Source organism: Notolepis coatsorum, assembly GCF_963971535.1.
Source record: "Notolepis coatsorum genome assembly, chromosome: 5".
In the NCBI taxonomy this organism is placed as follows: Eukaryota; Metazoa; Chordata; class Actinopteri; order Aulopiformes; family Paralepididae; genus Notolepis; species Notolepis coatsorum.
In genome coordinates, this window is record NC_140169.1 from 164,158,031 (window position 1) to 164,173,848 (window position 15,818).

General features: G+C 45.6%; 1 protein-coding gene across 2 annotated transcripts in view; it reads left to right on the forward strand.

The window, feature by feature from the left end:
• spc25 (SPC25 component of NDC80 kinetochore complex) overlaps positions 1-15,818 on the forward strand; it is a 30,487-nt gene that overhangs the window by 8,525 nt on the left and 6,144 nt on the right. The window contains exons 3-6 of one of the 2 annotated variants that reach the window (XM_084314718.1): positions 537-583; positions 8,707-8,853; positions 14,246-14,350; positions 14,635-14,721. In XM_084314718.1, coding sequence (XP_084170844.1) covers positions 541-583; positions 8,707-8,853; positions 14,246-14,350; positions 14,635-14,721 — 382 coding nt within the window. In that variant the 5' untranslated portion in view covers positions 537-540. The remainder of the gene's footprint in view (positions 1-536; positions 584-8,706; positions 8,854-14,245; positions 14,351-14,634; positions 14,722-15,818) is intronic. The other variant, XM_084314719.1, reaches the window with a different exon arrangement.

Here is a 15,818-nt window from a genome sequence, read left to right on the forward strand (position 1 = left end):
ATATTAAGCTGTAGTGTAAAGCACCCTGTGCATTCGTGCTGTGAAGGGTGCTATATAAATAAAGGTCATTCAATGTAGTTGGGGACGGGTTATGGTTAGTTTAAGCTAACCGTGTGGTTAGGGTTTGGACCAGGCTATCAGAAAAGTCTCTGTAGTTTTTGAGGTAAAGGCACTTGCCTCCAATGTGAGCGTTCCGGGTTCGTTCCTCAGCAGGGCAACATTAAAACGTTTACTGAAAACATTAAAAGTTAACATTTTGTGAATATGTAATATGTACACATTGTACATTTTCATAAAATTCGTCAATATATTACTTATGGCTATAATATAACATACAATATCTACCTTTTCCCTGTTGGTAATAAGTACTTTATTTACATATTTTAAGCGAGATCGGGCTGAATATTGGTATCTGTGCATCCCATAGTTTTCAGTTTCCCATCCCTACACTGGGCTATTAATCACATGTCAATCATCACTCTGATTATTTTCAGCCTGTTACTGTAGCTAATTGCCTTTTTTCTTGTTTATTGTAGAGGCATGTTGGCGATGCTGTTTGAAAAAATACATATGTATACAAAAGGTGAGTTTCTGTGTGTTAGGACTTTTTACCTCACGTCTCAATTGACCCTATTCACACAGCGGCCATTTTGCTCTTATGTCATAATGTCTTGGGCTCCTGGTGGCAACAGGGTGGAAAATGAGCCTAGCATGACATAAGAGCAAAATGGCCACCGTGTGAATGTAGTCTATGAATGTATTAAGGCTGAGACCACTTATCGTTTTATATATATATATATATATATATATATATATATATATATATATATATATATATATATATATATATATATATATATATATATATATATATATATATATACAGTGATTCCCGCAGAAATGAAATATACTTTTGGGGAACGACTCCGGGTTGGGGGGGGGGGGGGGGGGGGGTGCGTTAAGACGGAAAACTCCACACTCTATCTGATCGTCAATCACTGGATAATACCAAAGTATAATTTATGTTTTTTTAAAGGTTTTTTTACTCACCGAGTGAGCACTCATTGCCACCAATGCAAATGAGTGCTCACTGAGTAAAAACAAAAAAAAACACAAACTTTACTTTGGGGGGAGCCATTATACTTTGGGGGCCCCGGTTCAGTTTAATTGCAACTCTGCACTCTACATTCAATATGCAGTGCACTCCTCCATCACATCCAGAGACCAATACAAAAAAGATATATAGAAATACTAATAAAAATATCGATAATTTTGATTTCCAAATGGCATATCGTCTCAGCCTTAGAATGAATATGCAACGTCATAGATCTAGGGCTGTCCCTGGCTAAGGACATTCTTAGAAGTCATAGGACCTTGGACACTAAATCCATTGGTAAAATGCAAAACAATTGTAAAAAAAAAATGTAATTTGATTTCTCACGTGCAATCATACAAAATTACCTTTTTTAAATCTATTGCTCATTTATTTATCAATAAATAATTTATTCAGCATGAAGGGAGAAGAAAAGATAAAAACGACTAATCGACTAACGAAGTCTAGCAGTTAGGCTACGTTCACACTGCAGGCGAAAGTGGCCCAAATCTAATTTCCTTTGCTCATTATGTGACTCGGATCTGATTGTGTGAACGGCACAAATCGCATGGAATCTGATCTATTCAATTCTGATTGGATCACTTTCATATGTCCGATTCTTTTGCAATGCGACCTCTGTCTGAACAGTCATGTGACTTTTACTACTATTACTGTCGACACAGAACACGTGGAATGTTGGCCGTTTAGTCGACACATTATCACATCCCTATAGTTGATTGATTGATATATTTTTTTTGTGTGTCTTGCCCAGCCCATATGCACTTACAAGACGCATGCACAGTAAGTGATCATATAGACCAAGATGGCCACAAAAAAGAAAACAAAATAAAACATGAACAACCTGTAAACAATGTACCGTAATTCCTCTAATAGTAACCCCGGCTTGTATTTGTTTCAACTGTAGCGGATACCAGGCTTGTATTAGGAGGAGGCATGTATAAGAGAGAGGCCTATATTTCTAATTTTCAAACAGATCATAATGAATAAATCAACATTTTGTGTCAGTTTGAACCCAGTAAAATGTACTGGGTTCATTTATTGAAACCAAGTACTGTATGAAATACGGTAGTAAACAGTGCAATTACAGGTGGTCAAAAAAAGTAAAATAGTGCAATCACAATACTGGTATAATAATAATAATAATAACTTCGTTTTATACAATTCTGAGGTAGGCTTACTCTCTTGGTAAACATTAACACCATACCATTATATGGTATTTACTGCACAGCCAGGCCAGCATATAACAACAATAACAAAATATATTGCCTATGGTAAATCCGTTGAGGGAAATACCGTAATTCCTCTAATATACATGAAACCCGGCTTGTATTAGGAGGCCGGCTTATAATTGCTTAGCTCAACAGCGCACCCGGTCATTAATAGAGACCCGGTTTTTAATTGAATACCGGTTACTATTAGAGGAATTACGGTACTTCAAAGAAAAGAGGAATTCATATGAAATTATATAGGATATACCGGTAATGTGTTTGGTCTTAAGTGCCACGCTTTCTCCATAAATCCTGCAAAACTGTAAATCTCCTCCACAAAAAACAAACTCAACATACAACTCTGAGACTGCCGAAACAAATCCGGATTTATAAATTGAACTTGCTCAAATAAAACCCCTCAAGGTCTGTGTACAAGGGGCAGTGAAAAACTAAATGAAATTCATCCTCCACCCCTACACTCCTGCACGAGGCCTCCGATCCTCCAACTCCGACCTCCTCACCATCCCCCGCACCAGGCGTTCCACACTGGGAGACCGAGCTTTCGCTGCAGCAGCCCCCAGACTGTGGAACTCCCTCTCCCCCCTCATCCGAGGCTCTGACACCATCAACCTCTTCAAAACCAAGCTAAAAACCCACCTGTTCACACTTGCCTTCACGCAACACGGCCCCGCTCCCAAGTAGCCCACCCCTGACTCTTTTTAAGCCACAGATTCCGTTGTTTTGTTTTGTTTTGTTGTTTGTTTGTTTGTTAATTTTAACCACTTCATCCAATTGGACAGAACTTGCCTCCTTTTTTTTATTTATTTTTTATCTCTTATCTTATTTGTTTTTTCTTGTTGTTACTATACACAGATCTTTTATGTATTTTATTATATATATTTTTTCAATTTTATTACTTACTTTTATTTTTTCCATCCTTTCCTTGTACAGTGTCCTTGAGTCTGAGAAAGGCGCTTCTCTCTTAAAATTCAATCTATTATTATTATTATTATTATCCTCCACCACCCCCAGATCACAGAACACACAACCGCTCCTCCTAGTAGTTCTGTATCGTTAGTGGCTTAGCTTGGCTTCGCCTTCTGCACTATCTCGCGTACGTGCACGCGTACTGAATAAACCACAAATGTACCTCTAATACCAGTATTAGTCTGACCACACCCCTCATCAGCTTACCTTCATAAGCAGGTGTGTGGTCACCTGCTCTCCTCCTTCTCGTTTTCACCACAAGGAAGAGGTGCCTCGGTAGATCCCCACACTTGACACCATGATGGAAGAAATTGGATTAGGAACAGCTTGGGAAACAAGGATACGTTGACATCATATCTTTATTTTCTCTCTCACTATTTTCGAGAAAATACGGCGATATTGTCTTCGTACTGGAGTGTCTAGAAGATGATGATCATTCTACAAACCCTCCACCGGTTTTCGTATTGGGAGCACGCCGCTGCATGCTTCTCAACTGCAGTTCCTTGCTGTGTTTGTTGGGGTGAAACCTGTCAGGCCACAGCTGAACTGTCGGACATGCCGCTGTTGTGAGGAGCGGTGCGTTCCAGGTTGGGTGAGTAGTGTTTGCTGGCGGGCTCCACTTGTCTGTTAGTGCTATGGGGGCTACTAGACAAAGTTTATGGAAACCGGCCCCAGGCTAGGGTCCTTTGTTTAGCCGTCTAGGCGACAGAAGGCCTTGGTCTGGCGACCATTATAGTTTTAACTAGTGGGCCGCGACCATTGACACTGGTGATCCCTGTGTGTTCTGGACGAGTGGATTCTCTCTGTCACCGTGTTAAGACCCCATCTTTCATATCCAAATGAGAGTATTCCTTCACGAGGGGATATGTGCATGTAATGTGCGATAGCGGCAGATTCATGTTCAAAGTCAGCTATACAGGCCAGTTGGTACTGTGCTGATTCCGCCGGACGTGTTAATGTCACCGTTGTGAAGCGGTGTTGACGTCTTGTTTTCTCTTTTCTCTTAAAAAGTGAGGAGGGTTCAGAACGGCGGCCTGTCTGGGTGAGTGTTATGTCATTGTTTACATGTTCATAGCTTACGGTTAGCCGGTCGGTGGCCTGGCGCGGGGTAGCTTAGGCTTCTCGCGCGCCGCCGGGAGCTCGCTCCTGATCGCGTGCGTCGTAGATCGGCGTCTCGCGAGCGGAAGCGATAGCACCCGAACGGCTGGAGCAGCCGTTAGCTTGATGCTATTCTGTTGAACGTGCTTTGATTTTTAACATGTTTTACACTTTTGACCACGACGTCATCCTTGACAGGGGATGTTCGTCAACCCTGCCCGAGCCTAGACGGGGATTGCGTCAACAAAGAGGACTGTAGCGACTGGTGGAGCGGCGACGCTGCCCGGATCGAACAACACGGGACGCTTGTGACTGCACTTCGCTGATCTGCGTTCCGGGCAGGTACGGGGTTGGCCAGACCCTCATAACACGTCTTCTGGTTTTACCTTGCTAAATGTATTGTGAATGACGGTGTTTTTTCCCAAAACGTGTGTTGTTGCAATGCATTTGAGATACGTTGCGGGTTGTGTGTGAGCTGTTTTTGTCACTGGCAGTAGCTTCTCCGTGCAGGTCGTGATGTATTGATCTGGTTGTTGTGTGAGAAACATCATGGTGTTTATGTGTACCGTGTACTCACTACTAAGGCAACTAACCTATGAAGCTATGCTTGGTGACGAGTGAGTAAAAGAATGTTCTTTCTCAGACTGTAATGACAATGGACAGTGAGTTCACACATTAACAGGTTTTCCTGTTTTAACTGGCCGTATTGAGGGTAAAATAGGAGGATTGTGTTTTTCCCCCCCCGGTTCCCTGGGGACTTTATCACCTCCTATCAGACATGTTGTGCATTAATTGTGTCTTTTGTGTGGTAGGGATACGATGTAACTCTCAGCTTGATTGCTGAGGTTGTGCTAAATCTGCTGGAGAAACTTATTTCCTAAAGGGAAATTGGTTTGGTTGCTGTCGTGTGCTTAGCAAGGCCTGTGGTCGATACTAATCAAGAATGATGTATTCTCTCATTGTGATGATGATGGGTTGTGTGTGTCATGTGACCTACAACTGGATTGTACTGGCCACAGAAGCACATGTGTATGTTGGACCGGGGTTCTTAGAGCCCTCTCTATTCTGTGTTTTTCCTTAGTAAAAATCAGATAGCAGGTTAGCTCGTGCGCTGTGTGGAGCTGTGAAACGCTTCATAGAGCTGACTATGACTGTGTCATATTCTCTTTTTGTCGTTACGTCGTATCATGGGTGTGGGGTCGTAAAGGGGTGAACTGGTAACCTTTCCTCTCCCCATTGTTCTGTCGGTCAGGGGTACACCCCCTGTCCTTCAAGGTTCCCGTCACGTGGCGGTTCGGCACGTTACGGGGGGGGGGGGGGGGGGGGGGGGGAGGGAGTTCCTGGTCCCACGGCCTGATATATTGGGCGTGTGCACCGCAGGAATTCCCCCGCCATAGAGTACGTCACCGTGCGCGTCTCTGTTGGTAGGACTTCCGTGTGCTGTTCAGGTCCATGTGATGGATCTGTTTTCAGGGGGGGTGGTCAGGGCTCCTCCTCACCAAGCGCCTACTCAGGCCTTCTGTGAGTTCGGACTCCTTCTTCCATGTGATCCATGTGAGGAAGCCTCCATCAGAGTACAGAGCCTTCCTCCTCAGATTGTCAAAGTGAGTGGACCCTCTAGAAGGGTCCTTTTCTATTGTATGTATATTCGATTCAATTCGTTTATTGAGTGTGTATGGGTTCGGTGCCTCTTCCCCGGAGGCCCTAAAACCAGTTTTTTACATGGCTCAAGGTGCAATATATTCTTTTCAATCTGTACAGCTCGCGTGGGAAGTCTCTCTGGGGATCCCCGTCTCTTTCCTATGGGAGGGTGGTGGGATGTAAAAATGTGAACATTTTTTACCCCGGCTGTGTAGACTGGGATACATACTGTTGATGCTTCCTTCTTTCTATTCCAGAAGTGTTGGAGTTAGGGAGTGTCACACCCCTCTTGTCGTTCCCCTGGGCGCCTTGGGGATTCAATGGCAGGTCTAAATAGCCTGTTCATTGATGGGGGTGTGTCCCGACGCACGTATAGTGCTAGCTCGCTGTAAACAGGCGATTGACTGGCACGCCTTAGTTGCTTGTGGTTGAAACAGCGTTTTTATAAAGCAACTGAGATGGGGGTTTTTCCTCTTCCGGCGACCACATCCCATGACCTGGGTGGGTTGTCGACGGATCCTCGTTCATGTCTGGGGGATGATGACGGGATGGATCTGAACATATGTAGTGGGGTCTCACGCCCTTGGGGTGGGCCACCAGGCGCGGTTCGTCCCGACGTCTGGGTGGCGCCTTCTTTTCATGTTAAGATCAACACGCATATCTGCCCTTTTCCTGGGGCATGTCGGCGTGGTTAGGGCACGGGACTGGTTCTGGTCACGCTGGTCCAGATCAGTTGAACCCGTTGTCCGCCGGGGATGCAGATCTGCTGTTCTGGTACCCTGAGGGACTTGGGCTTTTTTCAGGGGGAAAAATGCCAGGTCGGTCTGGGTGTCACAGGGTTAAGCGCTATGGAGACCCTGGTTGGGTATGTTTTTACTCAGCACTGTCGTCATGGCTTACAGCCATGCCATTCTGTACGCGCTCGATCTCGTCGGATCTCGGCCGCTACACAGGTTGGTCCTGGTTAGTACTTGGTTGGGAGACCGCCGGGGAATACCAGGTACGGTGTGCTTAGGGGCTGGTTCTCCATTGTTTTTCGCTCCTCTCTCACGCATGGCGAAGAGGGGCCTGTGGGGGTGGTTTTTTTACCTCCTCTGGTGACCCTGTGCTTCCCGTACCGCCAGGCCCGGTCCGAAGTGATGTTTGCGACCCGTAGGCCTGGGTTAACCCTTTTTGGAAACTGAAACACTTGTACTGCGGTATAGCCGGTGTATACCCGCAGGTGTGTTTTGGAGTTTTTTCTTGAGGGGTTATAGGAACAACCACCGCATTGGGTAACACCGAGGTGGTTGGTTCCCTGGTGTGTTGGAGCAGTGTCAACTCCCGGGTTCACCGGTTGAGGGTGCCCCTGCACGTTCATGACGTCTGCCAATCGTGTCAGCCTTCTCTGCCTCGACCCCTCTGGGTGGGGGTTGTTAAATGGAGGCTTGGTCATGCAACACCGCCAGCTTACGCTCCTTCCGCCGGGGCGGCTGTGTTCAGCTGTCCCCTCTGGCGCCTGTCTCGTCCGCAGTCTCCAGGCTAGGGTTAACAGCCTGTTGCCTGGTTTTTCCCCGGTGCGCTGCCTGCTTCCGTTGGTTAACCTTTTTTGTGTGCTTACGGCCATGCTGACTGCCTATTCTGCAGGGTCAGTGTGCCAGGCGGTGTACTATTGGGGGGACGGGGCCCGCTCGGCTTACTGGCCTGGTTGGTTCCGCCTGGGAATACCAGGTGCAGTAACTGAGGGGCCTTTGTCCGAATACGCTGGCGATGTGGGGGGCGGGGCACTGCGTGCCCACCTGGTGGGGTCTTGATGCTGGCATCATGGACTTCTCCGGGCCCCCATTCCAGGGAGTCCAGTCCTTTTGGTGGGTCTGGGTCTTCCTTCGTGCTCCGCTGCTACGGCCTTGCCACGGGGTTGGGTTTGCCCTTGACCCCGTGATTCTGGGGGCAGTAACGAGGTTGTTCCTCCGTTCGTTCCCGGGTGGCATGCGGGTTGTGCGTGTGTGTAGTCGTGGGTCAAGCCACGGTCTGCTCACCCTGTGCGTTGAGTTGCTTGAGTGCCTCTTCGCACGGTCGGGTCCGTCGCCCTCCCGTGACGTCCCTAATAGGGGGGCTACCCTCCATTAGGGGGGGTCGGGGGGGCTCGGCCCTCCCTGTTCTGATGGTTTTGGGGGGCTGTCAGCGGGGTGTATTTGTCAGCCAAGTGGCTCCGCTTGGCCTCCCTTGTGCAGAAGGCGAAGCCAAGCTAAGCCACTAACGATACAGAACGTTAGGTTATGACTATAACCAAGTTCTGTTAGTTAGGGGCGATGCTTGGCTTCGGACGGCCGCTGCAGCCCTTGACCTCACCTTGTGGTGAAAGCTTGGGAAGGAGGAGAGCAGGTGACCACACACCTGCTTATGAAGGTAAGCTGATGAGGGGTGTGGTCAGACTAATACTGGTATTAGAGGTACATTTGTGGTTTATTCAGTACGCGTGCACGTACGCGAGATAGTGCAGAAGGCGAAGCCAAGCATCGCCCCTAACTAACAGAACTTGGTTATAGTCATAACCTAACGTTAGTAGTGAAAGGTTTACCCTTTGTAGTGAGAGGTTAACCCTTTGTAGTGTGGTAGTGAGAGGGTTAACGTACTCCTGAATGAATGGAAATGAAAAACCGATGCAATCTCTCTCAGACATGGGGCAGGAGAAGACGTCGGTAGAGGAGAAGAAGAAGCTGCTCGCTGAGACGATGTCTGAGACGGAGCGGAAGGCGGCCAGGAAGGACGACCTCATCCGGCAGATGGACTCGCTCAGAGACGAACAGGCCCAGAGGAGACAGTGTAGGTTGATTTGACGTTTGGAAATTGGCTTTGATGTTTCATTTTGTGTGTGTGTGCAGTGTATTTACTGTTCTTGTAGATCTTATAATTTAACCTTTATTTAATCGGGTCAATTAACCTCTTCCGCCCGCGCGGTCCGTCGGCAGACCGCAAATGACATCTGGTCATAAATCAATATTTTCCAGGCAAGTAGTGATTTTTATTTCAAACTTATTCAAGTGTAAACATCATAACCATGTCACAACAGCATTTAGAATGTATATTATCATCAATACGTTAGTTTAGGAATAGGTTAAAGTGTTATATAGATCGATTTTTCCTCTTCGAAATGTCTATATTTCGTGAGGGGTGACCTTTTTGTAAAACCTTGAATCATGGGAATTGTAGTTTTTTTTTTTGGCGGCCATTTGGTAGCGGACATCCAGAGGTGTGGATTAGAGGTTGACATGCAGGGGGCGAAATTAAAGCCCGCCACCCGCCATTTGCGGGCAGTTTTTACGTTTGGCGCCTCCCACTGAGAGGTCTGCCCGCCGTGTGGCGGGCAATCAAATAGTCATGTGAAAACCGAAAATCATGATCCAATTCTGAGCGGAGTTCTCACTCGCTGTCTCAGCACAGACATGCAGCGCACCGCGCACTGCTCCTCCTACCCCTCCCGCACCTGTTTCTGTATGCTGCATGTAAACAGAGGACAGTCACCGTGACCTTAGTCTAGTCAGAGGGACCTCCGTGAGCTAATGTTAGCTACTGTTACAAAATGACCCAGTCAACTATTCACTTTTAGTTTAATACATGAGGCATTGTGTAACGTTATCCAGCCGGCTAGCTACTGATAGCTCCCGACATCAACAACTGCTCCAGCAAGTGTCCAGTGCATAATACCTCCGTTGGCTAGGTAGCTCATGTTAGCCCACGTTAGCTCACTAGTCACTACGAAATGTCCTAGTGAACAGAGGCGTTGTCCCAACGCCATCCAGCAGTAGCTACAGATAGCTCCTGACATCAATGTCCTACAACATGCGTATTCGAGCCCCTGGCTTACATCGCATGAGGGCTGCTGAATAGGGTCCAGCTGGAGCGCAGGAGAATCCCTTCATGCTGAATGTAGAGTTTAGGGTCCAGCTGCAGCGCCGGAGAATCCTTGCTGGAGCTGGAGGCCACTCGAGTATACACACAGACAGTGGAGCTGTTTGCAGACAGCGAGGTGGCGATGTCTTGCAGATAATACAACTACAAGTATGATTATATAATATATATATTTTTTTTTATATAAAATAATTATAATTTTTTTAATCAAAAAAAAGTTGGCAGGTAAGAAATATGCTTGGCGGGTAGATTCTTCCCATCTACCCGCCACTGGCCGGTGAGTCAAAAAGTTTATTTCGCCCCCTGTTGACATGTGAGTGGATTTTAACTCTCACTCCTTCCCACTCCCACAGAAATAATCCCATCCCATCCCAAGTGAGTTTCGAAAAAATCCCACTCCCTCCCACTCCCACAGAGGACTGATCCCAATCCCAAGCCAAACTTTTATAGAATCTCACTCCCGTTTACCAATCCTGCTCCGTTTTTCTTCCTCAGTATAAAACATGCAGTACATGGGTCACATCATGTCTGTAGGGCTGTACCTTAACTTTTTTTGCACATGGCACTGGTGCTACAGAGGTTGATAGTTTTGTAGCACAGGCCAAAATCTTGTAGCACAAGTATAAAACGTGTTATATTTGTAACGGTCACAAATGTGCCTATTGTATTTGTCTTATTTAGTTGCAGTGCCATGTTTGACTGTCATTTTCATGCTGACAAGTTGACGTCACACAGCCAGACATGTTACGTGTAAGGAATTATGGGATTTGGTGTTGGGTGTATGGACTCTACTAGGGGTGGGAACCCCTCCCTACCTCCCTCTCCCAAACAGTTCCTAATTTTCTTTTATGTTGCATGATCATGTATACATTTATTCTGTATTATATTTGTTACGTTTAAATATCAACATTATCTGGCCATCCAAATCAAATTTATTTATAAGGCCCGACAACACACGTTAATGTCCCCATGGGCCGTACAGGTCTTCTTTAAACAAGTCAAGAAGAAAACATAACAATAAGTCAAGAACAGAACAAGAACACCATAAGGTCCAAAAAATTTAAGATAAATGAAAGAATGCAAGCACTCCCAGACATACCCCACGCGAAGGTAAGGAAAAACTCACTAAAACCTAACAATAGGGAAAAATGCTCCACAGGCAGTGTGGAGGAGAGAAACCTTAGAAAGGCCATTCAAGGGGGGATCTCCCTTCTTAGATGTCGGTGATAGTAGTGTTGCAGACTTAACGTTGGTAAGCATGCACTCAAGTGTGAAGTGAAACACAGATGAGTGCATGCAATAGCAACTGAACATTTTGAAAGATTAAAGATAGAGCTGATAGCGATAGCAACTGAACATTTTGAAAGATTGAAGATAGAGCTGATAGCGGATCTATTTGAGGCACAGGGGCGGCGCAAATAGAGTCACGTCCTCCCCGTCTTAGTCACGGGACATTCAACACTCCGGTCATTGCTCAGGGACAGTCGGAGACAGGGAGATAGGGGGCGGCGCAGAGAGGGTCGCGAACTCCCCGACATCATCGCGGGACGTCCGGCAATCTCCTCCGGAGACAGGGGGGCACGCAGAGGGGGTCGCATTCTCCCGGCCTTCATCACGTGACGTCCGACACTCCGGTCAGCACTCCAGGACAGCAACTCACAGGGGGACAGGGAGACGGGACAGGCGTTAGACAGCTCATGTGATTGTAGTGGGCGGACATAGCAATAGATACAAGTGGTAAGCATATATGTGAATGGAGTAGATATATGAAGTAAGCATATTATGTGAATAGAATAGAAGTACTTAACCCAGCAATGAAACCGTGTTGACTGTTAAACTGTTAACAGTCTGTTAACAGACGACGGTAAGTAACTGATCCAAGGCCTCGTGGTGCATGTAGAGCAGTCACTGCAATCTTGGCCAAGACCCCGAGGCATCCATCACCTTAGTCGGCGCTAGGAGATGGGCACTCAGAGAGATGGGGGAGGAAAAGGGGGGGGGGGGGAGTTAGAGAGTTCCCATGTTTGTGGTGCTGCAAAAGAGCAGACATGTAGTACCCTGTAGTACCATGTAGTACCCTGTAGTGCCATGTAGTACCATGTAGTACCCTGTACCCTAACTAAACTAGACAGATTAATCTAAAGGTCAGTCCCCGACCAGGTGAGATCAGGGTAGGTTGAAAGAGAGAGAGAAAAGATGAGTCTTAAGCAGGGATTTAAAAGCTTCGACAGAGCAGGCGCCCCTGATGACGGCAGGTAAGTTGTTCCACAGGTAGGGAGCGCGGTAGACAAAGGCTCTGTGGCCGGCGGATTTCTTTTTAACCCTAGGGATCGATAGAAGCCCCGCATTTTGTGAGCGCAGAGCACGAGCGGGCGAGTATCGGGAGATGAGATTGGATAGATAGAGCGGTGCAAGCCCATTTAAAATTTTGTAGGTGAGGAGTAGCACTTTAAAGTCAGATCGGGCTTGGATAGGAAGCCAGTGTAGGGCGGACAAAACTGGTGTGATGTGATCAAATTGTCTAGTTCTAGTTAGTATCCGTGCAGCCGCATTTTGCACAAGTTGAAGATTTTTGATGCTTGAATTAGGTAGGCCTGAAAAAAGTGCATTACAGTAGTCCAGACGTGATGAGACAAAAGCATGAATCAGGGTTTCAGCCTCAGTAAATACTATCAAACTCCTTTGACCTCACCTTAAAATCATTGATGTAGAGAGAGGGACGGAGAGAGGCTGCGGCTCCCCCGCCCCCTCCCTTTCCTCACTGCTTTCTCTGCCTCTGAGCCAGGTTAGCTTAGTTTAGTTACCGGTAGCAGCTAACTAGTTAGTTTTGGTGAGGATGCAAAGCATGTAAGATGCTGAAGCGTTGCGGGGATAAACAGGCAGGGACTTATTTCCCTTGTCGCGAAATGCGCACTCTAACATAACATAGCACGCTGTTGTTGTTGGGCTGCCGGAGCTGCGCTTGGGAGGAAATGAGACTAGCCACAGGATTTTCAAAATGAGTATCGATATGAACCGAATGCCTATCGCACAGGTGCTAGTGCAGTAAATTCATTCATCGCACAGACAGATTTTTTCATAGCACGCTGTACAGCCCTGATGTCTGCCGTAGTTAAATATAAAACCACCAAACATTTACATTAGTGATGCACCGATGTATCACTCCCCTCCAAATCCTGTTGATTTTGATGTCATAGTTCCCACTCCCTTCTGCTCTCATTGACTTTTACTCCCGGTCCTGCCCAATCACGGGATTCAAAGTGAAATTGACTCCCATCCCGTGGGAATCCCGAAAAGATGGCATCCTCTAGTCTGGATCTGCGTTGGAATTTTTCAAAACTACACTTCGTGTAAGATTCTATGGGGTTCATAGTTCTGTATGAATTATTTCAATAACTCTTATTATTCGGGATAATTCTACCACAAAAGGTAACGTTTTTGACAAATATTGAAACGTTGTTAGCATGCAGCGCCAATTAGATCTGAAATTTGTTTCAAAACGGTTCCACTGTGGTGAAAATAAAAGTACAGTAGATTTCGTTATCTGTTCTTCACGCCTGGTGATACTAAATCTTTGAAAGATAATATATGTATATATAAATGTGCCAATTGGCTATAATAAGGTAATTTATAAGCCTGCTATTCTATAATAATATTTCAAATTGCATTGGTCAGTACTGTATCTACAGAACCTTCTGTTTAATCATCTTCCCTTTATTAATTTCCTTCGATTTTTTTTTTTACACAATCTCAAGAAGGTACTGAACGAGATCAGTGGCAGCTTTTAATGTTTGGTCATTATTAGCATGGTGTTATTCACTGTCAAAGATGCAAAGAAAAATCATAATTCATATTCTCCTTTGTTTCATCACAATTTAAGCAAGCCTAGTAAAATATTTCTGACACTGGGAATACATTCACTGAGGTCCATAGATGTCCCTAGATACCAAGAATATGCAAATGGACCTTATAGAAGTGGAGCAATATTCCATTTACTTAGGTATGTATTTTAGGCAGATTTTCAGAAAATAGACTCCGGGTGGAAGAGGTTAAGAACAAATTCTTATTTAATGACGGCCTGGCGGTAGACGGAAGGGTTCAGACCTTTTGGGTCCGACTGATGAATCACCGTCCATTCTGCCAGTCGCCGTGACGACACGTTACGTTAGCAAAGCTGAATGCACGATGGCATTGGACTGTAACAAACCAGACTATTATCTGTTTTTCTGTTTTGTGATTAATGTGGTGTGGCTCCAAATGCTATAATATCGCCCTAACCGGATTCTCCTCTGTGCCCACTGCCCAGTGGTCATGTCTCAGCACAGAGCAAACAAGGACCGACTGAAGAACCTTGAAAAGGCCAAAAAAGTGTTTCAGGATCGTCTGGGGTTGGAGATCAGACATACACACGGTACAGCATCTTTTTTTTATTGTTTTTTCTACTTCTCTTAGTCATATAGCATCGTGCAACATTTCTGTGTAAAAAGTACCCAGAAATTATACTTAAGTCAAAGTAAGTGTACCTAAATTGTACCTCATCCCATTTCTGCTTTGCACTATATAGTATATTGCAGGGTTAGAAATAAAAAAAAAATTTCAAGGGCTTTTTTTGCCCCCCTTAATTGATTTTCGGGGGCACTGAATTTTTATGATAAACGGTTATTAAACATCCTTACATCCAAATTTTTTCGACAGACTTCGTCCCGTGGACAAAAAGATCCACACAAGCTCCTCGAACACTAGCCGTGTTTGCAGCCGGAGTCTCACAGCGCCGTAATGGAGGTCTCTTTATTATCATTCAGTATTCTATTTGTGTTGTATTATTAGTTGTACTGTCACTTTAGGTGGTGGGCGTGCTCATGGGGGTGGTAATGGGAGTGTTTTTATGGAATGTCATTCACCTTTTCACGTTGGTTGACAGTTCACGGAGAGAGGGGGTGAGAGTTAGGAGAGCATATTTTCTTTTGACCGCAAATCGCAATTGAAGAACGCAACCACACACAAGATGGTTCTAAGAACGTGAGCGTGTGTTTGTCCATTGGGGACCGGTTGTCTGTAATGCACGCAATATTGAAAGCACGCAAGAACGCATCAGTATCAGTATATTAGTGTATGTTAAATAAAGGTATTTTGTTTGTCTCATGAAGCGCAAGAATAAAAGCATCAAGTATTTCCTGGACGTGGAACGGAGTTATTTCACGATGCGCGTCAATTGTTTGAACTCCTCTACTCAGCCCCTCGGCACTACCCGTCTATGAAAGTCTACTGCCGCAACATAGTCAAAAGAAACTAAGCAGGCAAATAAAAGCCGCAGAGCCAGCAGCGCTATCCGGTCCGGTCTGGGGACCGCTCAGCAGCGCCACCCACCCAATGGCTGAATTGGAGTACTGCACTGTGCGGGCACAACTGTGAGCTCTGCAGCTGCACGCCTCTCGCTAATCCAGCACCAAGCTCCCGCCTCGCCCTTCTCATCAGCAAACCACAGGTCGCGAGGGAATCATTCTCACAGGACATTATGACCGGAGATATTTAAATATGTCGGACTTCAACAGAATATATATATATATATATATAATTAGTAAACTGTCTGGGGCATTTTGTGCCCCCCTTAACAGATTTTCGAGGGCATTTTGTCCATTTTCACGGGCATTATTGCCCCAAGCCCCCGTTAATTTCGAACCCTGGTATATTGTATATTAGTATATTGCATAGTATATCGTAACTCGGTTACTTCTATTCTGCATCGAACATTGTACATATGTATATACTGAACACTGTCTACGTACGTGACTTCTATTTTTACTTCTATTTTACATGCTATACTATTTTATTTCATACTTATCTTTTGTCTAGCACAGTCTCTGGAGCGTAACAGAAAG